General features: G+C 44.9%; 1 protein-coding gene across 3 annotated transcripts; it reads right to left on the bottom strand.

Moving 5' to 3' along the window:
• Positions 1-53: 53 nt before the first annotated feature.
• zgc:92907 (uncharacterized protein LOC436733 homolog) lies at positions 54-16,260 on the bottom strand. 3 transcript variants are annotated; one of them, XM_060927833.1, is made up of 4 exons: positions 16,127-16,260; positions 12,430-12,592; positions 9,721-9,859; positions 54-1,175 (listed from the first exon to the last, which is right to left on the bottom strand). In XM_060927833.1, exons 1-4 carry the CDS (start codon positions 16,205-16,207, stop codon positions 1,064-1,066), a joined length of 495 nt encoding a protein of 164 aa, XP_060783816.1. In that variant the 5' UTR covers positions 16,208-16,260; the 3' UTR covers positions 54-1,063. The 3 variants fall into 3 exon arrangements, with proteins under 3 accessions (XP_060783816.1, XP_060783818.1, XP_060783817.1); XM_060927835.1 differs by lacking the exon at positions 12,430-12,592 and having other exon boundaries at positions 16,127-16,211; XM_060927834.1 differs by lacking the exons at positions 12,430-12,592; positions 16,127-16,260 and adding an exon at positions 11,824-11,967.
• Positions 16,261-27,615: the final 11,355 nt, after the last annotated feature.

Below are 27,615 nucleotides of genomic sequence, written 5' to 3'. Positions count from 1 at the left end.
CGACATCATATTTACGTCATTCAGTCAGAGAAAGACATGTAGGTGGAACCGTCTTCATAGAAAAATACTTTATTAATCATTTCAAAAAAGAAATATACAGAGCTGCCTCTGGCAAGAAACTAAAACTGGGGTGTCATTGGATCTTCTAGCAGGATGATGATCTGAAGCATTTGTCCAAATCAAGACAAAAAGGGTTCGCTGACCACAGAATCAAGCTTCTGCCCTGGCTATCTCAGTCCCCTGACCTGAACCCCATTGAAAACCTGTGGGGTGAGCTGAAGAGGAGAGAGCACAAGAGAGGGCCGAGGACCCTGGATGATGTGGAGAGATTGTGTAAAGACGAATGGTCTCAGATGCCCTGCTCTGTATCTCCAACCTTATAAAATGTTACAGGAGACTCAGTGCTGTTTTACTGGCAAAGGAGGTTGTACAAGGTTTTAAACGCAGGGGTGCCAATAACAGTGGCACACGTTTCTGTTGAAAATAATTATTTCTTGTTAAGGGATTCGTTTTTCTCTGAATACATTTATTTCAATCAATTAAAGGTTGGATTTTTCTCATTTTTTTTCAGTGTGAGATGAAGGTACTTCACCAAAAGGCGGATTTTTTTCGAACCACATTTACAAGGGGTGCCAATAATCATGGAAGGCACTGACTAAATACATACATAACATTATACAGTTGCTAATGTACAACATTGATTTCAATAGCAATTTCTATATTATAAAGTTACAATTAGATCAACACCAATATTCTTCTCCGATTAGTCTGCCACGGACCTTGGCCTGAGAAAATCAGTGGTATTTATCAGTCTGGCGTTCTCCCAAAATGTGTTTGTCGGGGGCATCGTGGCTCAGGTGGACGGGGCGCCGTGCCGTGGATCCGGGGACCCGGGTTCGATCCCTCCCCGTCTCTCTCTCCCGCTCGTTTTCTGTCTCTGCACTGTCCTATGTGATGAAGGTGAAAAAAGCCCCCCCAAAAAATCTTTTTTTTTTTTTTTTTAAAGTGTTTGTCGTGCAATTTCTCCCCATACTGATGTTCAACACAAAACATCCAGCAATGGTCAAACAAATCCAACTGCTTTGTCCAAAAACTGGGCAAAGTTTTCAGGCTGGCCACGCTGGAATGGCAGCAACGTGGACAGGTCCATGTCACGCAGAGTCTCTGCGAGAGTGCTAGAAAAGGAGGGGAAAGAGAAGAGCAAGGGTTTAAAAACTCATAACCACATACTGTGTAAAAATAATATAATATTTGATTAAAAACTGCTGATGTGAGCATGTGAATTCCTAAAATATTACTTGTAGTAGTGCTCGAGTCCAGGACTTGTGCCCTAATTTTAAGGACTCGTGACTTGACTTGACTTGGACTCGAGCACTGATGACTCGGACTCGTGCATTAACTGCATTCGGATTCGTAAATTGGAGACGAGGACTCGGATTTTTTTCTTTTTTTTGTAATATGCCATAATAATTTGGCATAAGATATTTATACCTACATTCATTTTTATACTAATTTCATGTAAGTGTCACACCTGCGCATGTGCATCAGATAGACTCTCGCACGCGCGCATGCCGTAAACAATTTGCACCTGCACAGGATTAAGGCGCAATCAGTGCGCCTATATAAAAACTGTGAAAACACAGTTACTTTGCGAAGTATTGAGTTGCGTTGCTGACACATTACTGAGCCTTATTTCCTTGCTTGGTTTCCTGATCCCTGATTTCATAGTGGTTAGCACGGTCGCCTCACAGCAAGAAGGTCCGGGTTCGAACCCAGCGGCCAGCGAGGGCCTTTCTGTGTGGAGTTTGCATGTTCTCCCCGTGTCTGCGTGGGTTTCCTCCGGGTGCTCCGGTTTCCCCCACAATCCAAAAACATGCAGTTAGGTTAACATGGGGTGGCCTTGGGCTGAGGTGCCCTTGAGCAAGGTACCTGAACCCTGACTGCTCCCCGGGCGCTCTGGTGTGGCTGCCCACTGCTCTGAGTGTGTGCGTGTGTTCACTGCTTCAGATGGGTTAAATGAAGAGGATGAATTTCACTGTGCTTGAAGTGTGCATGTGACGAATAAAGGTTTCTTCTTCTTCTGTTTCTCGTCTTTGATTCTGCCGAGTCTACGATAGCCCATTTGTGCCGCGCTCAACCTATTGCCCGTTTTACGATTTTGCCTGCCGTTCTGGATTGTTTACCTGTCTTCACTTGTATTAATAAACACACCTTCTGCACTTACATCCGTCTCTCGACCATCTCTGACAGAATACTTCACACTCCCTGACAAAGAGAAGCACATTCACCTGTTCATACGCCATGTTCAGGAACAAACTAATGTTAATGGCGCTGAAACAGCCACCGTCAAATGGTGCGGTTGGAGTCTTGTTCTCGGACTCGACTCGAATTTTTTTTAATGACTTGGACTTGAACACTGGGGACTCGAGACTGGACTCAGACTTGAGGTTGAGTGACTCGACCACAACACTGACTTGTACACATGCAAACAAACAAAGACTCGACTGGCACTGAGAATCAGATAAATATACCAAAATTGATGCTGAGAAGAAAACCGAACTCACTGCTGATCCAATGTCGAACACTGGGGATAAATTAGAGATAAAATCAGCTCATGCTTAAAGTCTTTAATTTTCTGTAAAGCTGCTTTGTGATGATGTCCGTTGTTAAAAGCGCTATACAAAATAAACTTGCCTTAAATTTACGACTTTACTGTGTGCGCTATAAAGATGACCGAATAAGCGAATGATGTAAATGTGCTATGGCATTGTGAGACGAAGCTTTTCATGCTGATCGATGTGTATGACTCTTATTAAAGCAACTGATTTTGGAGGTCCTCAAAATAAAAATCTATTAAAAAAGACATTTTAATGCCACTTTAAAGGATATGGGACATTAAACATAAAAGCACGCTATATCAGTTTCTTTCCATTAAAAATATGAATTAATTGCATCAACAAATACAAAATCATCTATTAAATTCAGCAAAATCGTTATATTCGTGATGATTATATGGCATTTCTGCTCGACTTCCGATATGCATTTTCTACAACCGGAAGAGCCGCTGTCACGTGATCATACGTCACAAAAACTTTCGGGCACAGCACAAGTGGGTAGATGAATGGAGAAGTGGATGACAAGAAAATTGTTTTTATAGTCTTTAAAGTACATTGGACATCATACATTGGACATCATGGTGTATTGTGCTGCTTATGGTTGCAATAATTCCAATGGGAAATGCCCTGGAGTACGTTTTTTTGCATTCCCCAAGGACCCGAAGCTGAGGAAAGTGTGGGCTCACTACTGCCGTAGAAAAAACTTTGCACCTACTGTTTCCCACAAACTGTGTTCGGACCATTTCACAGAGGATTCTTTCAACTTTAATACTCAGGTACTGAACGAAATTAATTGCCAAGCCAAATTTACCTTCACTCGGAGTTGTACCATTATTTTTTTAGACAGGGCGGAGGAACCAGGGCATTCGCCCGCCTGGCCGTGCCCGACGAGGAGCGCTCTCGGCCGGCTTGGGAGGCAGACGGCAGCCCCTCCTGGAAGTGTGGTTTTACCATGGGCCTCATGCAGAAAAATGCCGAGGTGCATTCGCTAAGCGACTGAAAGCCGAGGTAAGGATTAGTATTATAATTTTGGGTGTATCAATTATTGATTATCATAATTCTGACTCGTTTCGCCATTTTGAATGTTTTCATCTCGGACTCTGGAAGCATTGTATCTCAATCAATCTCGAAAAATATCAGCAAAAAAAAACAGCTTGCAACGGACTTTAGCTAGATCTATGATGAACTTTCAATGTATGATACAAAAATAATACTTCTTTCAACAGATCATTAGCCTTTGAGCAGAATTGTTTTTAACTTACCAGGAAGTGTTATCGAGCCGACCGCTTTCAGTTTCATGGGGATTGAATGAACGCTCACTCTCAGAATCATCTGACCCGTCAGAGTAAAGACAAGATCCATGTTCATGTGAATTTCCAGCTATCGGTTCGAATTGATAGGGTCTACCTTCACATCTCTGTGAAACATCGGGAATATCACTGTCGATGGTGTCCATTTCGGTAACCTGTTTACATTAGATTCCCAAGCGCTGGCTCCTTGGAAAGTTTTTGTTACGTCACGGGTCACGTGACCACCTAGCTAATTAACGAATCCTTGTTTTACGCTGATGTATAGAAAAACTTGAATAATGTGATGATTTTCACATTTTTGACGCCCTGCAGTGATTTAGATGGCATTTCTTATGTCCTTTATACATAATTATGCCCAGAAAAAAATCCATGTCCCATGTCCTTTAAGATGCAGTTTGCAGGGGTCATGTACCAAACATAAAAACAGTCCAAAACCTACAGATGATCGACCATATGAGTGTGGTAATGTATATTAATCTCTTTTTAATGCACAGTGCTGTCTTGTGCGAGTGATCCATACTATCCAATCTGTGTGACATGATAATGTTTTTAAAGTTAGGTTAATATGGGGCGGCCCTTGAGTAAGGCACCTAATCCGCAACTGCTCCCTGGGCGCTGTAGTATAGCTGCCCACTGCTCTGGGTATGCGTGTACATGCATGTGTGTTCACTGCTTCAGATGGGTTAAACGCAGAGGACGAATTTCACTGTGCATGTGACAAATAAAGGCTGCGTCTCCTCACTCAGTGTGTTTACATGCACATCCAAATCGAGCTACTGTCGGTAATCGAGCTAAGGGTCCCAGCAGGGGTGCCAGAGAAATCCAATCCTACATGCACACAAGGAAATCGAGCTATTGTGTGAGGTACATTGTGCACCTGAGCCACTACACGCCCCATCGTGTTGGTACACTTCCGGTTGTCGTCATGAAGAAGAGCTATTCAAGAGTATAAACAAAGTTCTCCTTGTTCCTCCTGACCTCTTCTGCTGCTCGCTACTACTACCGTTGTCATGCCGACCGAGGCTGTTGTGTTTCCCGCTTGTGGTTTCGTCACTCGTCACTTCCGGAAGGGGCAGTGCTGAAGTAAGTAGCTCGACTACGTAGCTTGATAGGGTTTACATGCACCAAGTAGCTCGGCTACAATCGCATAATCTAGGTCGCGTAGCTCGATTACGAGAAATCCAGTTCGGTTCGATTTCAGCCTAGCTAAGGTGTTTCCATGGCATTTAGAACTTCGATTTCAGTCGAGCTACAGCAGAAATTCGATTTTCTCTATGTGCATGTAAACGCACTGACTGAGCACTTTATTAGGAACACAACACAAATACTGGTTAGGGCCTCTCATTGTTCTCAAAACAGCCTCAATTATTTGTGGCATGAACTCCACGAGATTTCAGAAAATCCTTTGGGATTCTGCTCCATGCTGACATGACTATCACACAATTTCTGCAGATTTTTCGGGTACACCTTCATGCTGCAAATGTCCCGTTCTACCACATCCTAAAGGTGTTCTACTGGATTCAGAGCCGGTAACCGAGAAGGCCACTGAAACCAACGCGAGACGATTTTTATTTTGGTGACCTGGTACATTATCATGCTGGAAGTTTCCATTAGATGGTGGTAAACTGTAGCCATGAAGGGATGCACACAGTCAGCAAGAATACTCAAACACAGTGGTGCTTGAAAGTTTGTGAGCCCTTTAAAATTTTCTATATTTCTGCATAAATATGACCTAAAACAACATCAGATTTTCACACAAGTCCTAAAAGTAGATAAAGAGAACCCAGTTAAACAAATGAGACAAAAATATTATACTTGGTCATTTATTTATTGAGGAAAATGATCTCATATCTGTGAGTGGCAAAAGTATGTGAACCTCTAGGTTTAGCAGTTAATTTGAAGGTGAAATTCGAGTCAGGTGCTTTCAATCAATGGGATGACAATCAGGTGTGAGTGGGCACCCTGTTTTATTTAAAGAACAGGGATCTATCAAAGTCTGATCTTCACAACACATGTTTGTGGAAGTGTATCATGGCACGAACAAAGGAGATTTCTGAGGAGCTCAGAAAAAGTGTTGATGTTCATCAGGCTGGAAAAGGTTACAAAACCATCTCTAAAGAGTTTGGACTCCACCAATCCACAGTCAAACAGACTGTGTACAAATGGTGGAAATTAAAGACCATTGTTACCCTCCCCAGGAGTGGTCGACCAACAAAGATCACTCCAAGAGCAAGGCGTGTAATAGTCAGCGAGGTCACAAAGGAACCCAGGTTAACTTCTCAGCAACTGAAGGCCTCTCTCACATTGGCTAATGTTAATGAGTCCACCATCAGGAGAACACTGAACAACAGTGGTGTGCATGGCAGGGTTGCAAGGAGAAAGCCACTGCTCTCCAAAAAGAACATTGCTGCTCGTCTGCAGTTTGCTAAAGATCACGTGGACAAGCCAGAAGGCTATTGGAAAAACGTTTTGTGGATGGATGAGACCAAAATAGAACTTTTTGGTTTAAAACGAGAAGCATTAGGTTTGGAGAAAGGAAAATGCTGCATTCCAGCATAAGAACCTTATCCCATCTGTGAAACATGGTGGTGGTAGTATCATGGTTTGGGCCTGTTTTGCTGCATCTGGGCCAGGACAGCTTGCCATCATTGCTGGAAGAATGAATTCTGAATTATACCAGCGAATTCTAAAGGAAAATGTCAGGACATCTGTCCATGAACTGAATCTCAAGAGAAGGTGGGTCATGCAGCAAGACAACGACCCGAAGCACACAAGTCATTCTACCAAAGAATGGTTAAAGAAGAATAAAGTTAATGTTTTGGAATGGCCAAGTCAAAGTCCTGACCTTAATCCAATCCAAATGTTGTGGAAGGACCTGAAGCGAGCAGTTCATGTGAGGAAACCCACCAACATCCCAGAGTTGAAGCTGTTCTGTACGGAGGAATGGGCTAAAATTCCTCCAAGCCGGTGTGCAGGACTGATCAACAGTTACCGCAAACATTTAGTTGCAGTTATTGCTGCACAAGGGGGTCACACCAGATACTGAAAGCAAAGGTTCACATACTTTTGCCACTCACAGATATGTAATATTGGATCATTTTCCTCAATAAATAAATGACCAAGTATAATATTTTTGTCTCATTTGTTTAACTGGGTTCTCTTTATCTACTTTTAGGACTTGTGTGAAAATCTGATGATGTTTTAGGTCATATTTATGCAGAAATATTTTTTAAAAATTCTAAAAAGGGTTCACAAACTTTCAAGCAACATTGTAGGCTGTGGCATTCAAGCGATGATTGAGTGGTATTCCATTCATCCATCCATCCATTATCTGTAACCACTTATCCTGTGCAGGGTCACGGGCAAGCTGGAGCCTATCCCAGCTGACTACGGGCGAAAGGCGGGGTACACCCTGGACAAGTCACCAGATCATCGCAGGGCTGACACAGAGACACAAGCAACCATTCACACTCACATTCACACCTACGGTCAATTTAGAGTCACCAGTTAACCGTGGCTCAGGTGGATAAGGCGCCATTCCATAAATCCGGGGACCCGGGTTCGATTCCGGCCCGAGGTCATTTCCCGATCCCTCCCCGTCTCTCTCTCCCGCTCATTTCCTGTCTCTACACTGTCCTATCCAATAATAAAGGTGAAAAAAGCCCAAAAAATATCTTAAAAAAAAAAAATCAGCCAATCTTGTGGCAGCAGTGCAATGAATAAAATCATGCCAGAAGCTTCTGGTAACGTTCATAACGACCATCAGAATGGGGAAAAATGTGATCTCCGTGATTTTGATAGTGGCATGGGTTGGTAGGGTAGGTTTAGTATTCCTATAGCTGCTGATCTCCTGGGAGTTTACTCAGAATGCTGCAATAAATAAAAAAAAAACCCAAAACCACAACATCCCGTGAGCAGCTGTTCTGCAGACAGAAATGCTTTGTTGATATGAGACATCAGTGGAGAATGGCCAAACTGCTTCGAGGCTACAGTAACTCAGATAACCACTCTGTGCAATTGCGGTGAGCAGAAAAGCATCTCAGAATGTACAACATGTTGAACCTTGAGGTGTATGAGGTACAACAGCAGACGACCATGTCAGGTTACACTTCTGTCAGCCAAGAACAGAAAACTCTGAGGCTGCAGTGGGTGTAGGCTCACCAAAACCGGACAGCTGAAGCCTGGAAATATGTAGTCAGGATTGAGGAATCTCACCATGTCCGAAATCGCTCCCTACTCACTATATAGGGCACTATATAGTGAGGACGCCATTTTGTAGCGCTGTCCGAAACCTTAGTGAGGATTATTTACACCCTATATAGTGCACTCAAAGTATCCCACAATGCATCACGAAAAGTAGTCTACAACAATGGTCACTAATCAAAGCAATATATCCCATCATGCATTGCGGTCGCGCTGAAAGAAATCAAATTCAAAGTCTCAAATTTGATTTAATAAAAGGCAGCGGCAAAGAAGAAAGTATTCAGCCTTGATTTAAAAGAACTGAAAGACGCAGGAATTTTGTATTGATTAATGTTGTAAATGTGCTCAGTATAATATGGATTTATCACAAAAATACGTGTGTATTTATTATTTTTAATTGTGTGACAGTCATGACGTAAATAACAGCACGACAGACTAGTGTCCGAAAGCGTTTTTTCATTTTACCAATGAGTTCACTGTATAGTCCTCTATAGGGAATTACTATATATGAGTAGGGAGTAGTGAACGAGTGAGCAATTTCGGACACATGGTCAGTTTCTGCTGAGACACATATGGCCTTTTTCCACTACCCTTTTTCAGCTCGCTTCAGCTCACTTCAGCCCGACACGGCTCGCATTTCGACTACCAAAAAACAGCACGACTCAGCTCGCTTCAGCCCTGCTTAGCCCCTAAAACTCGCACCGTTTTTGAGTGGGGCTGAAGCAAGCCAAAGCGAGCCGAGTGAGGCTAGGGGCGTGAGCAGACACTCCCCTGTGCACTGATTGGTGAGGAGGAGTGTCCTCACATGCCCACACACGCCCCACGAGCACGCTGGGATCTGTAAACACCGCAAACCCGGAAGAATAATAATTACGAATTACGAGAATTTCTGAAGCCTTATGCGCCTCGCATCATCTATACGCTCTTGCCAGTATCTGTTCGCGTTGTCGGTGACAACAAGCCACAACACCAAGACCAGCAACACTAACGACTCCATGTCCTCCATGTTTATTGTTTACTATTCGGGTCGTGAGACTACCGCTTAAAAGCTCACTGATGTCACTGTTTGCGCTGCTTAACGACATCACCTGACGTCCACCCACTTTCGCTAACTCCACCCAATGTGTCCACCCACTTCCAGCCAGCACGGTTCAGCGCGGTTGTAGTCGAAATGCAACTTCAATAGCCCCGCTCAGCTCGACTCAGCCCAACTCAGCACCGCACGGCTCAGCCGCGTTTGTAGTGGAAAAGCGGCAATAGATGGTAGGGTCAGAATTTGGCACCAACAGCATGAATCCATGGACCCAACCTGCCTGCTAGGCTGGTGGAGGTGGTGTAATGGTGTGGGGAAAGTTTTCTTGGCACATTTTGGGTGTGTTAATACTCAATCATTACTCGATTACCACAGCCTATTTGAGTATTGTTGCTGACCATCACCTTTCATTAGTACTACAGTAGTTTCTGACCAGAGGACAGCTAGTGGCTACAGTAATGGATACCTAATAAAATGGCCAATGAATATACACACAAGTATAGTGTATGCAATAAATGGGTAAAGGAGCATACAGTAAGTGTAACCCAATGACCCAAACCTGCAAGTGCAGTAGAGGAGATGACCATCAGCCTGCAGTTGCTTGGCCAGCTCCAGCTGATGGTTGTCCATTAATTTATCATTAACCACAACAACAAGAGGCTTTCCAGCTCCTAAAACCTCCAGACAACTCCCAGCACCTAGAAAGACAAAATAAAGCCAGTTAGAATCACTGGAAAACCAAGATAGAGCAGATGATAAGGGAATATTTTAAAAAAATGCTTAACATGGGGGAAAAAAAAAAAAGATTAAAATAATGTGGCCTTTAACGTACAACCCCGATTCCAAAAAAGTTGGGACAAAGTACAAATTGTAAATAAAAACAGAATGCAATAATTTACAAATCTCAAAAACTGATATTGTATTCACAATAGAACATAGACAACATATCAAATGTCGAAAGTGAGACGTTTTGAAATTTCATGCCAAATATTGGCTCATTTGAAATTTCATGACAGCAACACATCTCAAAAAAAGTTGGGACAGGGGCAATAAGAGGCTGGAAAAGTTAAAGGTACAAAAAAGGAACAGCTGGAGGACCAAATTGCAACTCATTAGGTCAATTGGCAATAGGTCATTAACATGACTGGGTATAAAAAGAGCATCTTGGAGTGGCAGCAGCTCAGAAGTAAAGATGGGAAGAGGATCACCAATCCCCCTAATTCTGCGCCGACAAATAGTGGAGCAATATCAGAAAGGAGTTCGACAGTGTAAAATTGCAAAGAGTTTGAACATATCATCATCTACAGTGCATAATATCATCAAAAGATTCAGAGAATCTGGAAGAATCTCTGTGCGTAAGGGTCAAGGCCGGAAAACCATACTGGGTGCCCGTGATCTTCGGGCCCTTAGACGGCACTGCATCACATACAGGCATGCTTCTGTATTGGAAATCACAAAATGGGCTCAGGAATATTTCCAGAGAACATTATCTGTGAACACAATTCACCGTGCCATCTGCCGTTGCCAGCTAAAACTCTATAGTTCAAAGAAGAAGCCGTATCTAAACATGATCCAGAAGCGCAGACGTCTTCTCTGGGCCAAGGCTCATTTAAAATGGACTGTGGCAAAGTGGAAAACTGTTCTGTGGTCAGATGAATCAAAATTTGAAGTTCTTTATGGAAATCAGGGACACTGTGTCATTCGGACTAAAGAGGAGAAGGACGACCCAAGTTGTTATCAGCGCTCAGTTCAGAAGCCTGCATCTCTGATGGTATGGGGTTGCATTAGTGCATGTGGCATGGGCAGCTTACACATCTGGAAAGACACAATCAATGCTGAAATGTATATCCAGGTTCTAGAGCAACATATGCTCCCATCCAGACGACGTCTCTTTCAGGGAAGACCTTGCATTTTCCAACATGACAATGCCAAACCACATACTGCATCAATTACAGCATCATGGCTGTGTAGAAGAAGGGTCCGGGTACTGAACTGGCCAGCCTGCAGTCCAGATCTTTCACCCATAGAAAACATTTGGCGCATCATAAAATGGAAGATACGACAAAAAAGACCTAAGACAGTTGAGCAACTAGAATCCTACATTAGACAAGAATGGGTTAACATTCCTATCCCTAAACTTGAGCAACTTGTCTCCTCAGTCCCCAGACGTTTACAGACTGTTGTAAAGAGAAAAGGGGATGTCTCACAGTGGGAAACATGGCCTTGTCCCAACTTTTTTGAGATGTGTTGTTGTCATGAAATTTAAAATCACCTAATTTTTCTCTTTAAATGATACATTTTCTCAGTTTAAACATTTGATATGTCATCTATGTTCTATTCTGAATAAACTATGGAATTTTGAAACTTCCACATCATTGCATTCCGTTTTTATTTACAATTTGTACTTTGTCCCAACTTTTTTGGAATCGGGGTTGTATAAAGAATGATGTAAGTGCATCCCTTTTGGAGCTACCTGTGGTCAAAAAAGCACTCTTTCTAAACAACACGAGTAATTTTGCTAAATATGACATATATTGCCATACATTCACCAAAAATAACTATCACCAAATTTTTTTTTGCATGGTAAACAGCTACAATAAACAACCAAGTTTATTTAGTCAAGCCTTTTTTTTTTTAAAGATTTTTTTTGGGCTTTTTTCACCTTTATTGGATAGGACAGTGTAGAGACAGGAAACAAGCGGGAGAGAGAGACTGGGAGGGATCGGGAAATGACCCCGGGTCGGAACCGAACCCGGGTCCCCGGATCCATGGCACGGCGCCCCATCCACCTGAGCCACGACGCCCCCAGTCAAGCCTTTTGCTATTGAAGATAATAAGTGTTAAATGTGATTTTTAGCTTGCGTACCCTGATTATAAAACAACCCTTAATTTATCTAGAAGTTCTCTCTTTTTTCTATTCTATTCTCTGTTTATCCTGTAATGATGCTACTGGAATTTAATTTCCCTGAGGGAACCCTTCCAAAGGGATCAATAAAGTTCTTTCTAATCTAATCTATTTAAGAGGCTTTTGGGAAACCCACCGCAGTTTAGTCTGTGGAAACTCCAGGAATTTAACAAAAACAAACTCCACAGCGCCAATAAACAGCCAAAATATCCCTGTACACACTGAAATAATGAAACTAACGTTTGAAACGAGTCCAAGGAATTCATTTTACATTTGAATGTGTGCACAAACTTGGAGAAAAAACATCCAGAGAGATAAAGCAGCTTATCTCAGCGTCGCTGATGTTTTTATTTAGCTTCTTACCAGCATGGCTAATGACTACATCCGCGGCCTGAATGTCTTCAGCGATGGACTCTTTAAAGCGGAAAGCTCCGAGTCTCAGTCCGGGACAGCTGTGGGCTTCAGGGAAAAACGAGCCTCGACCCACCTGCAGCACCACATCCGTGAATCCGCGGTGTGTTAAAGCCTGGGATTAAAACAGACAAACAACCAACTTGTGTGAAGTGAAATTTGCACCAGGGGTGTTTTACAATCAGGGTACGCAAGCTAAAAATCACATTTAACACTTATCTTCGATATCAAAAGGCTTGACTAAATAAACTTGGTTGTTTATTGTAGCCGTGTGATAGCTCTATTTACCATGCAAAAAAAATTGGTGATAGCATTATTTTTGGTGAATGTATGGCAATGTGTGTCATATTTAGCAAAATTACTCGTCACTTAGAAAAAGTGCTTTTTTGGCCACAGGTAGCTCCAAAAGGGATGCACTTACATCATTCTTTATACCATAAAACACATATTTGGTTCCATATCATTGGAAACATAGTTAAGTTTTAATGTTGAATGCCAGTAAGTTTTCAGACTATTTTGATCAAATTGGTTTGGAATTGTGTCAAAAAAAATTTCCTCTCTGAGACAGCTAATTTTTCAATATAAAATAACATATCTAAAATGATTATTTTCATCCTAAAATGTGGTCAAGATATTGGGACCTAAATATTAGAGACAACTAACACAAAGCTTACAGCCTTATATTTAAAAGCACTATGGAAGGAGTGGATTCTGAATTGTCAAAAAAAAAAAAAAATGTCCTCTCCGAGAATCACTTCATTTGTTTCTCCCATCTTATAGCAGATTACACAAAACTACCATACACACATGTCAAAAAATTACCTGAAATCTGTTCTTTAACTTGTCCTTCACTTAAAAACTGGTACAAGAACCAGTTTGAATCAATTTGAATTTTGGACCCCTGTGACACAAACTTTGTCCCCTGATTGTAAAACAACCCATATATATATATATATATATATATATATATATATATATATATATATATATACACACACACACTACCATTCAAAAGTTTGGGGTCACCCAGACAATTTTGTGTTTTCCATGAAAAGTCACACTTTTACTTACCACCATAAGTTGTAAAATGAATAGAAAATATAGTCAAGACATTTTTCTGGCCATTTTGAGCATTTAGGCCACACGGCAACGGATTCAGGTGAATTCGATAAAATAGTTTATCGTTTCGGCCTGGCGTCCACACGGCACCGGCGTTTTGGGTGCCCCAAAACGAAATCTTTTGAGAACGGGTTCCACAGTGGAAAGATCTGGCAATGGCGCCGTTGCGAAGTCGTCTGGATGAGTAGAACGGATTTGTTTACGATGACGTCACAACCACATGTGCTTCATGCCGGGTAGAAGTGTAACGAACTCGATGCGAGTTATCAACAAATCCTATAACTTGGTTCATAAAACGCGCTTACAAAATATTTTCACTGTGAATATTTATTGTGTAATGGTGCAAAGTGAGAGAGAGAGAGAGAGAGAGAGAGAGAGAGAATAGCCCTTAGGGCAGAGTCAATCCCACCAGCAAAAATAGGGGAAAAAAGGAGCGATCTCACCTCTTCAGATGTTGGTTTAAGTCCTACAATACATTCCTCAAAAAGGGCGTAGAAGAACAAATTAATCCATCAACGTGTAGCATTCAATTTATTCCGGACCATTAAAGACGCCGCCTTCCGTGTAGAATCATATGTCATCCTCACCGCCATATTGGATGGGTCAAAGCGGAGAATAAAGATGCCTCATTCATGTGCTGCGTTTAACTGTACCAACAGGTTTGCTGTCCAAACGAGATCACACGGGATTACCTTTCACAGGTGAGACTAGAAAAATACTTTTCATTGTATTTGGTCATTATAATGTAATTTTACGAACAGATTTTTCTGACTTTGTGGCTAATATGAAGTCTCGTGCATAATAGTTTATGCGCATGCATCCTTACTTCTATTGTTCTGGTGTCTCCGAAGGGACCGTCTTACAGCGCCCCTAGAGGTGTGGCATGTGTATTGTATCATTTTCAGCAAGCGTTGCGTTGCCATAATACCTGATATTTTACTGATCCGTTGCCCATGTGGACGCGATATTTTTTAAATAACATCTCGATGCCGTTGTCGTGTGGATGTAGCCTTAATCGACCCCACAAATGTGATGCTCCAGAAACTCAATCTGCTCAAAGGAAGGTCAGTTTTATAGCTTCTCTAAAGAGCTCAACTGTTTTCAGCTGTGCTAACATGATTGTACAAGGGTTTTCTAATCATCCATTAGCCTTCTGAGGCAATGAGCAAACACATTGTACCATTAGAACACTGGAGTGAGAGTTGCTGGAAATGGGCCTCTATTACACCTATGGAGATATTGCACCAAAAACCACACATTTGCAGCTAGAATAGTCATTTACCACATTAGTAATGTATAGAGTGGATTTCTGATTAGTTTAAAGTGATCTTCATTGAAAAGAACAGTGCTTTTCTTTCAAAAATAAGGACATTTCAAAGTGACCCCAAACTTTTGAACGGTAGTGTATATTTAAAAGCACTATGGAAGGAGTGAATTCTGAATTGTCAAAAAAAAAAGTCCTCTCCGAGACAGCTAATTTTTCAATATAAAATATCTAAAATGATTATTTTCATCCTAAAATGTGGTCAAGATATTGGGACATAAATATTAGAGACAGGTGGCATGGTGGTGTAGTGGTTAGCGCTGTCGCCTCACAGCAAGAAGGTCCGGGTTCGAGCCCCGGGGCCGGCGAGGTCCTTTCTGTGCGGAGTCTGCATGTTGTCCGCGTGGGTTTCCTCCGGGTGCTCCGGTTTCCCCCACAGTCCAAAGACATGCAGGTTAGGTTAACTGGTGACTCTAAATTGAGCGTAGGTGTGAATGTGAGTGTGAATGGTTGTCTGTGTCTATGTGTCAGCCCTGTGATGACCTGGCGACTTGTCCAGGGTGTACCCCGCCTTTCGCCCGTAGTCAGCTGGGATAGGCTCCAGCTTGCCTGCGACCCTGTAGAACAGGATAAAGCGGCTAGAGATAATGAGATGAGATGAGATGAGATATTAGAGACAACTTACACAAAGCTTACAGCCTTATATTTAAAAGCACTATGGAAGTAGTGGATTTTGAATTGTCAAAAAAAAAAGTCCTCTCCGAGAATCACTTCATTTGTTTCTCCCATCTTATAGCAGATTACACAAAACTACCATACACACATGTTAAAAAATTACCTGAAATCTGTTCTTTAACTTGTCCTTCACTTAAAAACTGGTACAAGAACCAGTTTGAATCAATTTGAATTTTGGACCCCTGTGACACAAACTTTGTCCCCTGATTGTAAAACAACCCACCATTCACTGAGCGAGCTAAACTTCTCTCTCTCTCTCTCTCACTGGGCTTTGAGTTAGCACATATGCTAATTAGTTAAAGCTAACGTTTTAGGACCATAATGGAAATAAGTGTTTTACACTTTGTTGTGCCTGGTTTAGTTTCCTGTATTTAGTGCAACTGTACATTATCATATTGTCCTACTTGCATGTAATTTGACCTTAATAAATAAATCTATATATCTATCGTTACTAGCGAGTCTTAATAACATCAATGCTTTTAATTTACTACCAAGGTAAATGCTAATATCCGCTCGACACTGACTGATTACCTCTACCACTTCATCTGAAGCCATTCTGGCGATCAAATCGTCAAAACAAGTCGTTCCGACCGTCACAAAAACCGTTTTCATTGTGAAAATTATGTGATTATTGACACAACCAGCGCCTCTGTGACCTGAGAAACCATCAGACTCAACAAACATGGCGGCGCCTGGGACAGCCCTCTTCACAATAGTAGTACCTTCTATTATTATTATTATTGCGCAATTTGAATCAATTTTAACGTTTATTAATTAACATATTTATGTTTTTCTGAATAAAATTACTTTCATGTATAAACCAGCTGCTGAACTATGAAATGGAAAAATATGCAGCTGGTAAAATGCTGAATTATAAATAAATAAACATACATACATACAGGGGCCGCACGGTGGTGTAGTAGTTAGCGCTGTCGCCTCAGGGCCTCTGCATGCTCTTGCGACAAGGCTTTCGCAGATAGCTTTTCGCAGACAGTTGTAATTTATCGTTGAGCGGGGAGTAATAGGCGTGCGCGATGTTATTCACCGCCACAACGCAATGGGGCCCGAAGTCGCGAAATCGCTAGGAGTAGTTGGTGGGTGTGGTTAGTGGAGTGTTTATCCTCCGGTTACTTATAATGACTAGAACTGGAGTCGTATAGATGTACGTACTTCCTCACTTCCTCGATCAACCGCTCTTCGTGCTGCTCCATCTTCGCTCGTGTTTTTAAAAATGGCGGTAGTGAAAACAAAACAAACCGGGAAAGTAGGGAAGCGGAAGTGCGTGTACAGCGGATGTAAAGTGGACCTGGAGTGAACCTGAAGAGCCCTCTTGTCTGCGACGCTGTCTGCGAGGCTTCTGCGGTGGTCACAATTTTCGGGAGGTGCGCGCAGAGCGTCTGCGAAGGTGGGGGGGCTACGCAGATGCCATCTGCGACGCCATCTGCGACGCCATCTGCGAGGACTGCGATGTCAGCATAAATTGGCCTTCACAGCAAGAAGGTCCGAGTTCGAGCCCCGTGGCCAGCAAGGGCCTTTCTGTGTGGAGTTTGCATGTTCTCCCCGTGTCCGCGTGGGTTTCCTCCGGGTGCTCCGGTTTCCCCCACAGTCCAAAGACATGCAGGTTAGGTTAACTGGTGACTCTAAATTGACCGTGAGTGTGAATGGTTGTCTGTGTCTATGTGTCAGCCCTGTGATGACCTGGCGACTTGTCCAGGGTGTACCCCGCCTTTCGCCCATAGTCAGCTGGGATAGGCTCCAGCTTGCCTGCGACCCTGTAGAAGGATAAAGCGGCTAGAGATAATGAGATGAGATGAGATTATGGCTTATAGCGCATGAAAATCAGAAATCCAGTATCTCAAATTGTTAGAATATTCCCTAAGATCAATCAAAAAAAAGGATTTACAATACAGAACTGTCCAACTTCTGAAAAGTATATTCATTTATACACTCAATACTTGGTTGGGGCTCCTTTACCATGAATTACTGTATCAATGTGGTGTGGCATGGAGGTGATCAGTCTGTGGCACTGCTGAGGTGTTATTGAAGCCCAGGTTGCTTTGATAGTGGCCTTCAGCGTATCTGTATTTTTGGGTCGGGTGTTTCTCATCTTCCTCTTGACAATACCACATAGATTCTCTATGGGGTTCAGGTCAGGCAAGTTGGCTGGCCAATCAAACACAGTAATATCATGGTCAGCAAACCATTTGGTAGTAGTTTTGGCACTGTGGATAAGTGCCAAGTCCTGCTGGAAAAGGAAATCAACATTTCCAAAAAGCTCATCAGCAGATGGAAGCATGAAGTGCTCTAAAATCTCCTGGTAGATGGCTGTGTTGACTTTGGACTTGATAAAATACAGTGGACCAACACCAGCAGATGACATGGCATCCCAAATCATCACTTACTGTGGAAACTTCACACTGGGCTTCAAACACCTTGGATTCTGTGCCTCTCAACTCTTCCTCCAGACTCTAGAACCGTGATTTCCAAATTAAATGCAAAATGTACTTTCATCTGAAAAGAGGACTTTGGACCACTGAGCAACAGTCCATTAATTTCTCTCCTTAGCCCAGATAAGACACTTCTGACATCGTCTCTGGCTCAGGAGTAGCTTGATATTAAGAATGCGAAAGTTGCATCCCCTTTCTTGAAGATGTCTGTTCGGATGGGTCTTGATACACTGACACCAGCCTCAGTCAACTCCTTGTGAAGCTCTCCCAAGTTCTTGAATCAACTTTTCTTGACAATCCTCTCAAGACTGCGGCCATCCCTGTTGCTTGTGCACCTTTTCCAGCCACCCTTTTCAGCAATGACCTTTTGTGGCTTACCCTCCTTGTGGAGGGCATCAGTGATCATCTTCTGGACAACAGTCAAGTCAGCAGTCTTCCCCATGATTGTGGTTGTGTGTACTGAACTAGACCGAGAGATACACTGTGTTCATACTGTTTTACTCAAACTCGAAATGAAATATTCTAATATTTTGAGATTTTTTTGTTTTGTTTTTGTACTGTATGCCATACTGATTAAAATTAAAATAGAAAAATGCTTGAAACATTTTAGTTTATGTGTCATGAGTCGATAATATATAACATTTTCACTTTCTTAAATAACTGATGGAAAATATTGACCTTTTTCACAATATTCTAATTTTTTGAGATGCACTAGTATACACACACACCCCATACATGCATGCATAATGTTAGAAACTAGTCGTCTACATTTTAGTGAACTGATAGTTTTATACAGCAAATATAAAAAGTCCACTCACCCCTGTTAAAATGGCAGGTTTTTGTGACGGCCAAAAAAGAAACCAACATAAATCATGTCAGATGTTTTTCACCGTTAATGCGATATATCAACCAACTAACTTCAAGTGAAAAACAAATACAAACATTTTAGGTGATGAAAAGAAAAAAAATTCACCTGAAATGCATAATTATGTGCACCCCTTGAATAAAACTTTAACGCATCTGTTCCTTGGAATACAGCAGTCTTTTTGAGTAATTACCAACTTAATACATCGACATTTGGCAATTCAAAAATCTAGATTCCACCCCCCTTCAAAAATGCTTCAGATCTACCAAAAGGTGAGGGGCTCCAAAAGGTAGAGGGGCTCCAAAAGGTGAGATCTACCAAAAGGTAGAGGGGCTCCAAAAGGTGAGACCTACCAAAAGGTAGAGGGGCTCCAAAAGGTGAGACCTACCAAAAGGTAGAGGGGCTCCAAAAGATGAGATCTACCAAAAGGTAAGGGACTCCAAAAGGTGAGATCTACCAAAAGGTAGAGGGGTTCCGAAAGGTGAGATCTACCAAAAGGTGAGGGGCTCCAAAAGGTGAGATCTACCAAAAGGTGAGGGGCTCCAAAAGGTGAGACCTACCAAAAAGTAGAGGGGCTCCAAAAGGTGAGACCTACCAAAAGGTGAAGGGCTCCAAAAGGTGATATCTACCAAAAGGTAGAGGGGCTCCAAAAGGTGAGATCTACCAAAAGGTAGAGGGGCTCCAAAAGGTGAGATCTACCAAAAGGTAAGGGACTCCAAAAAGTGAGATCTACCAAAAGGTAGAGGGGCTCCAAAAGGTGAGACCTACCAAAAGGTAGAGGGGCTCCAAAAGGTGAGACCTACCAAAAGGTGAAGGGCTCCAAAAGGTGAGATCTACCAAAAGGTAGAGGGGCTCCAAAAGGTGAGATCTACCAAAAGGTAAGGGACCCCAAAAAGTGAGATCTACCAAAAGGTAAAGGGGCTCAAAAGGTGAGATCTACCAAAAGGTAGAGGGGTTCTGAAAGGTGAGATCTACCAAAAGATGAGGGGCTCCAAAAGGTGAGATCTACCAAAAGGTAGAGGGGCTCCAAAAGGTGAGATCTAACAAAAGGTGAGGGGCTCCAAAAGGTGAGATCTACCAAAAGGTAGAGGGGCTCCAAAAGGTGAGATCTACCAAAAGGTAGAGGGGCTCCAAAAGGTGAGATCTACCAAAAAGTAGAGGGGCTCCAAAAGGTGAGGGGCTCCAAAAGGTGAGATCTACCAAAAGGTAGAGGGGCTCCAAAAGGTGAGATCTACCAAAAGGTGAGGGGCTCCAAAAGGTGAGATCTACCAAAAGGTGAGGGGCTCCAAAAGGTGAGATCTACCAAAAGGTGAGGGGCTCCAAAAGGTGAGATCTACCAAAAGGTGAGGGGCTCCAAAAGGTGAGATCTACCAAAAGGTAGAGGGGCTCCAAAAGGTGAGATCTACCAAAAGGTAGAGGGGCTCCAAAAGGTGAGGGGCTCCAAAAAGTGAGATCTACCAAAAGGTGAGGGGCTCCAAAAGGTGAGATCTACCAAAAGGTAGAGGGGTTCCGAAAGGTGAGATCTACCAAAAGGTGAGGGGCTCCAAAAGGTGAGATCTACCAAAAGGTGAGGGGCTCCAAAAGGTGAGACCTACCAAAAGGTAGAGGGGCTCCAAAAGGTGAGACCTACCAAAAGGTGAAGGGCTCCAAAAGGTGAGATCTACCAAAAGGTAGAGGGGCTCCAAAAGGTGAGATCTACCAAAAGGTAGAGGGGCTCCAAAAGGTGAGATCTACCAAAAGGTAAGGGACTCCAAAAAGTGAGATCTACCAAAAGGTAGAGGGGCTCCAAAAGGTGAGACCTACCAAAAGGTAGAGGGGCTCCAAAAGGTGAGACCTACCAAAAGGTGAAGGGCTCCAAAAGGTGAGATCTACCAAAAGGTAGAGGGGCTCCAAAAGGTGAGATCTACCAAAAGGTAGAGGGGCTCCAAAAGGTGAGATCTACCAAAAGGTAAGGGACCCCAAAAAGTGAGATCTACCAAAAGGTAAAGGGGCTCAAAAGGTGAGATCTACCAAAAGGTAGAGGGGCTCCAAAAGGTGAGATCTACCAAAAGGTAGAGGGGTTCTGAAAGGTGAGATCTACCAAAAGATGAGGGGCTCCAAAAGGTGAGATCTACCAAAAGGTGAGGGGCTCCAAAAGGTGAGATCTACCAAAAGATGAGGGGCTCCAAAAGGTGAGATCTAACAAAAGGTGAGGGGCTCCAAAAGGTGAGATCTACCAAAAGGTAGAGGGGCTCCAAAAGGTGAGATCTACCAAAAAGTAGAGGGGCTCCAAAAGGTGAGGGGCTCCAAAAGGTGAGATCTACCAAAAGGTAGAGGGGCTCCAAAAGGTGAGAGCTACCAAAAGGTGAGGGGCTCCAAAAGGTGAGATCTATGAAAAGGTGAGGGGCTCCAAAAGGTGAGATCTACCAAAAGGTGAGGGGCTCCAAAAGGTGAGATCTACCAAAAGGTGAGGGGCTCCAAAAGGTGAGATCTACCAAAAGGTAGAGGGGCTCCAAAAGGTGAGGGGCTCCAAAAAGTGAGATCTACCAAAAGGTGAGGGGCTCCAAAAGGTGAGATCTACCAAAAGGTGAGGGGCTCCAAAAGGTGAGATCTACCAAAAGGTGAGGGGCTCCAAAAGGTGAGATCTACCAAAAGGTGAGGGGCTCCAAAAGGTGAGATCTACCAAAAGGTGAGGGGCTCCAAAAGGTGAGATCTACCAAAAGGTGAGGGGCTCCAAAAGGTGAGATCTACCAAAAGGTGAGGGGCTCCAAAAGGTGAGACATACCAAAAGGCGAGGGGCTCCAAAAGGTGAGATCTACCAAAAGGCGAGGGGCTCCAAAAGGTGAGATCTACCAAAAGGTGAGGGGCTCCAAAAGGTGAGATCTACCAAAAGGTAGAGGGGCTCCAAAAGGTGAGATCTACCAAAAGGTAGAGGGGCTCCAAAAGGTGAGGGGCTCCAAAAAGTGAGATCTACCAAAAGGTGAGGGGCTCCAAAAGGTGAGATCTACCAAAAGGTAGAGGGGCTCCAAAAGGTGAGGGGCTCCAAAAAGTGAGATCTACCAAAAGGTGAGGGGCTCCAAAAGGTGAGATCTACCAAAAGGTGAGGGGCTCCAAAAGGTGAGATCTACCAAAAGGTGAGGGGCTCCAAAAGGTGAGACCTACCAAAAGGTAGAGGGGCTCCAAAAGGTGAGACCTACCAAAAGGTGAAGGGCTCCAAAAGGTGAGATCTACCAAAAGGTAGAGGGGCTCCAAAAGGTGAGATCTACCAAAAGGTAGAGGGGCTCCAAAAGGTGAGATCTACCAAAAGGTAGAGGGGCTCCAAAAGGTGAGACCTACCAAAAGGTGAAGGGCTCCAAAAGGTGAGATCTACCAAAAGGTAGAGGGGCTCCAAAAGGTGAGATCTACCAAAAGGTAGAGGGGCTCCAAAAGGTGAGATCTACCAAAAGGTAAGGGACTCCAAAAAGTGAGATCTACCAAAAGGTAGAGGGGCTCCAAAAGGTGAGATCTACCAAAAGGTAGAGGGGCTCCAAAAGGTGAGATCTACCAAAAGGTGAGGGGCTCCAAAAGGTGAGATCTATGAAAAGGTGAGGGGCTCCAAAAGGTGAGATCTACCAAAAGGTGAGGGGCTCCAAAAGGTGAGATCTACCAAAAGGTGAGGGGCTCCAAAAGGTGAGATCTACCAAAAGGTAGAGGGGCTCCAAAAGGTGAGGGGCTCCAAAAAGTGAGATCTACCAAAAGGTGAGGGTCTCCAAAAGGTGAGATCTACCAAAAGGTGAGGGGCTCCAAAAGGTGAGATCTACCAAAAGGTGAGGGGCTCCAAAAGGTGAGATCTACCAAAAGGTGAGGGGCTCCAAAAGGTGAGACATACCAAAAGGCGAGGGGCTCCAAAAGGTGAGATCTACCAAAAGGTGAGGGGCTCCAAAAGGTGAGATCTACCAAAAGGTGAGGGGCTCCAAAAGGTGAGACATACCAAAAGGCGAGGGGCTCCAAAAGGTGAGATCTACCAAAAGGTGAGGGGCTCCAAAAGGTGAGATCTACCAAAAGGTGAGGGGCTCCAAAAGGTGAGATCTACCAAAAGGTGAGGGGCTCCAAAAGGTGAGATCTACCAAAAGGTGAGGGGCTCCAAAAGGTGAGATCTACCAAAAGGTGAGGGGCTCCAAAAGGTGAGACATACCAAAAGGCGAGGGGCTCCAAAAGGTGAGATCGACCAAAAGGTAAGGGGATCTCCTGTGCACAACTCTCTTAATGTCAATCTACAGGTTTTTGATAGGTTTTAGATCTGGGCTCTGACTGGGCATTTCAAAAACATTGATCTTTTTCCTTAGTGAATTGGGTTTGTGCTTTGAGTCTTTATCATTCTGGAAGGTGACATTTTTCTTCATCTTCAGCCAACAGAGACCTGTACTCGTCTCGTCTCGTCTCGTCTTCTTCCGCTTATCCGGGACCAGGTCGCGGAGGCAGCAGTCTAAGTATGGAAGCCCAAACTTCCCTTTCTCCAGACACCTCGGCCAGCTCCTCGGGAAGAACACCGAGGCGTTCCCAGGCCAGCCGAGAGACATAGTCCCTCCAGCGTGTCCTGGGTCTTCCCCGGGGCCTCCTCCCGGGGGGACATGCCTGGAACACCTCCCCAGGGAGGCGTCCAGGAGGCATCCGAAAAAGATGCCCGAGCCACCTCAGCTGGTTCCTCTCGATGTGGAGGAGCAGCGGCTCTACTCCGAGCTCCTCCCGAGTGACTGTGCTTCTCACCCTATCTCTAAGGGAGCGCCCAGCCACCCTGCGAAGGAAACTCATTTCAGCCGCTTGTATCCGCGATCTTGTTCTTTCTGTCATTACCCAAAGCTCATGACCATAGGTGAGAGTCGGAACGTAGATCGACCGGTAAATTGAGAGCTTCACCTTTTGGCTCAGCTCCTTCTTCACCACGACGGACCGGTAAAGTGACCGCATCACTGCGGAGGCTGCACCGATCCGCCTGTCGATCTCACGCTCCATCCTTCCCTCACTCGTGAACAAGATCCCGAGATACTTAAACTCCTCCACTTGAGGCAGGACTTCTCCACCAACCTGGAGAGGGCAAACCACCCTTTTCCGGTCGAGAACCATGGCCTCGGACTTGGAGGTGCTGATTCTCATCCCAGCCGCTTCACACTCGACTGCAAACTGCCCCAGTGCATGCTGAAGGTCCTGGTTTGAAGAAGCCAACAGGACAACATCATCCGCAAAAAGCAGAGATGAAATCCTGTGGTTCCCAAACAGGATTCCTTCCGGCCCCTGGCTGCGCCTAGAAATTCTGTCCATAAAAATTATGAACAGAACCGGTGACAAAGGGCAGCCCTGCCGGAGTCCAACATGCACTGGGAACAGGTCTGACTTACTGCCGGCAATGCGAACCAGACTCCTGCTCCGTTCGTACAGGGACCGGACAGCCCTTAGCAAAGAGCCCCGAACCCCATACTCCCGAAGCACCCCCCACAGAATACCACGGGGGACACGGTCGAATGCCTTCTCCAGATCCACAAAGCACATGTGGACTGGTTGGGCAAACTCCCATGAACCCTCGAGCACCCTATGAAGGGTATAGAGCTGGTCCAGTGTTCTGCGACCAGGACGAAAACCGCATTGTTCCTCCTGGATCCGAGGTTCGACTATTGGTCGAATTCTCCTCTCCAGTACCCTGGAGTAAACTTTCCCTGGGAGGCTGAGAAGTGTGATTCCCCTATAATTGGAGCACACTCTCCGGTCCCCTTTCTTAAAAAGAGGGACCACCACCCCAGTCTGCCACTCCAGAGGCACTGTCCCTGACCGCCACGCGATGTTGCAGAGGCGTGTCAACCAAGACAGCCCCACAACATCCAGAGACTTGAGATACTCAGGGCGGATCTCATCCACCCCCGGTGCCTTGCCACCGAGGAGCTTGCAAACCACCTCAGTGACTTCGGCTTGGGTAATGGACGAGTCCACCTCTGAGTCATCAGCCTCAGTCTCCTCAGTGGAAGACATGACGGTGGGATTGAGGAGATCCTCAAAGTATTCCTTCCACCGCCCGACAATGTCCCCAGTCGAGGTCAACAGCTCCCCACCCGCACTGTAAACAGTGTTGGCAGAGTACTGCTTCCCCCTCCTGAGGCGCCGGACGGTTTGCCAGAATTTCTTCGAGGCCGACCGATAGTCCTTCTCCATGGCCTCCCCGAACTCCTCCCAGTTCCGAGTTTTTGCCTCCGCAACTGCCCGAGCTGCAGCACGCCTGGCCTGCCGATACCCGTCGGCTGCCTCAGGAGTCCCGGAGGTCAACATGGCCCGATAGGACTCCTTCTTCAGCTTGACGGCATCCCTTACTTCCGGTGTCCACCACCGGGTTTGGGGATTGCCGCCACGACAGGCACCGGAGACCTTGCGGCCACAGCTCCGAACAGCTGCGTCCACAATGGAGGTAGAGAACATGGTCCACTCAGACTCAATGTCCCCCGCCTCCCTCGGAAGCTGGAAAAAGCTCTCCCGGAGGTGGGAGTTAAAGACCTCCCCAACAGAGTGCTCGGCCAGACGTTCCCAGCAGACCCTCACCATATGTTTAGGCCTGCCAGGTCTGTCCAGCTTCCTCCTCCGCCAGCGGATCCAACTCACCACCAGGTGGTGATCAGTTGACAGCTCAGCCCCTCTCTTCACCCGAGTGTCCAAGACATAGGGCCGGAGATCAGATGAAACGACTACAAAGTCGATCATCGACCTCCGACCTAAGGTGTCCTGGTGCCACGTGCACTTATGGACACCCCTATGCTCGAACATGGTGTTCGTTATGAACAAACTGTGACTAGCACAGAAGTCCAATAACAAAACACCACTCGGGTTCAGATCGGGGAGGCCGTTCCTCCCAACCACGCCCCTCCAGGTGTCACTGTCATCGCCCACGTGAGCATTGAAGTCCCCCAGTAGCACAATGGAGTCCCCAGTCTGAGCACCCCTCAGTACCTCTCCCAGGGACTCCAAGAAGGACGGATACTCTATACTGCTATTTGGCCCGTAGGCACAAACAACAGCAAGAGCCCTCTCCCCAATCCGAAGGCGCAGAGAGGTGACCTTCTCGTTCACTGGGGTAAACTCCAACACATGGCGGCTGAGCTGGGGAGCTATAAGCAAGCCCACACCAGCCCACCGCCGCTCACCACGGGCGACTCCAGAGAAGTGGAAAGTCCAGCCCCTCTCGAGGAGCTGGGTTCCAGAGCCCAAGCTATGCGTGGAGGTGAGCCCGACTATCTCTAGCCGGTACCTCTCAACCTCCCGCACAAGCTCAGGCTCCTTCCCCCCCAGCGAAGTGACATTCCATGTCCCAACAGCCAGCCGCTGTGTCCGGGGATCAGGTCGTCGAGGCCCCTGCCTTCGACTGCCACCCAATCCACATTGCACCAAACCCCTACTGCTACCTCTGTGGGTGGTGAACCCACAGGAGGTCGGGCCCACGTCACCTCTTCAGGCTGAGCCCGGCCGGGCCCCATGGGCAAAGGCCCGGCCACCAAGCGCTCGCATACGAGCCCCAACCCCGGGCCTGGCTCCAGGGTGGGGCCCCGGCTGCGTCCTACCGGGCAACGTCACGGTCCTGGATTTTTTCTCCATAGGGGGTTTTTGGTGAACTGCTCTTGGTCTGGCCTGTCACCTAGGACCTGTCTGCCTTGGGAAAACCTACCAGGGGCATAATGCCCCCGACAACATAGCTCCTAGGATCATTCAAGCACACAAACCCCTCCACCACAATAAGGTGGCAGTTCTAGGAGGGGAGAGACCTGCACATTTTGTGCCAAAATAGATTGGTATTTGAGGCTATCCATGATTCCCTCCATCTTAACAAGAACCCCAATCTCAGTTGAACAGAAGCAGCCCCATAGCATGATGCTGCCACCAACATGCATGTATGCTGGGTATGGTGTTCTGGGTAATAAGCTATCTTGTTTTTGTGGCAAATTTGTCTTTTAGAATAATGCCCTACCTTGGGTTCATCAGACCATGACATATTTCCCACATGGTTAGAGGTGATTGTAGGTATGCTTTGGCAAAAATTTTTTGGTGGGCTCAGATGTATTTTTTTTTCACCCTACCCTGTAACCCAGACATGAAGAATATGAGATGCAGTGTAGTGAGTGACCAGGACTTGCCAGATATTCCTACAGCTCCTTTCAGGTTGCTGTAGGTCTCTTGGCAGCCTCCCTAATAGTTTCTTCTTTAGGAGGGATGTTTCATTCTGTTCTACATAACGTGGTGATCTATTTTCTCCACTTTTTAACGACCACCTTCACAGTGTTCCATGGTACAGCTAATGTTTTGGAAATTGTTTGGACTGTACTTCTCTCCTGCTACATGCAGACCGTAGCTGCAGCAGTCAGATGGAACCAAGATGTAAAGACAAGCTTGTATGAAGCGGCTTTTTATTTGGGGTTGATCAGAAGCTCTTCACTGATGACAGATGTACGATAAATATTTTTGAACAGGAGTTTGAATGTGATTAATTCTGGGGACATTCACATGCACAATTGTAAAAGAGTGTACATAATTGTGCAGGTAAGTTATTGGAAGTTTTTTCCTTTTTCCACAAGTTTTTCACTTCAATTTTATTTGTTGCCATTTGACATTAAAATTTTTAACGGGGGTTTAAACTTGTATCCACTGTAATTTTCAAGCAATAAGGTTAACAAATCCATTTTAAAATATTCTGTACTAGCGTTCTTTTATATTGTATTTAA

The sequence above is a fragment of the Neoarius graeffei genome, chromosome 8 (assembly GCF_027579695.1).
Source record: "Neoarius graeffei isolate fNeoGra1 chromosome 8, fNeoGra1.pri, whole genome shotgun sequence".
NCBI classification, from domain to species: Eukaryota; Metazoa; Chordata; class Actinopteri; order Siluriformes; family Ariidae; genus Neoarius; species Neoarius graeffei.
The sequence above is the reverse complement of the archived record's forward strand: the minus strand, read 5'-3'. Positions and strand labels throughout refer to the sequence as shown.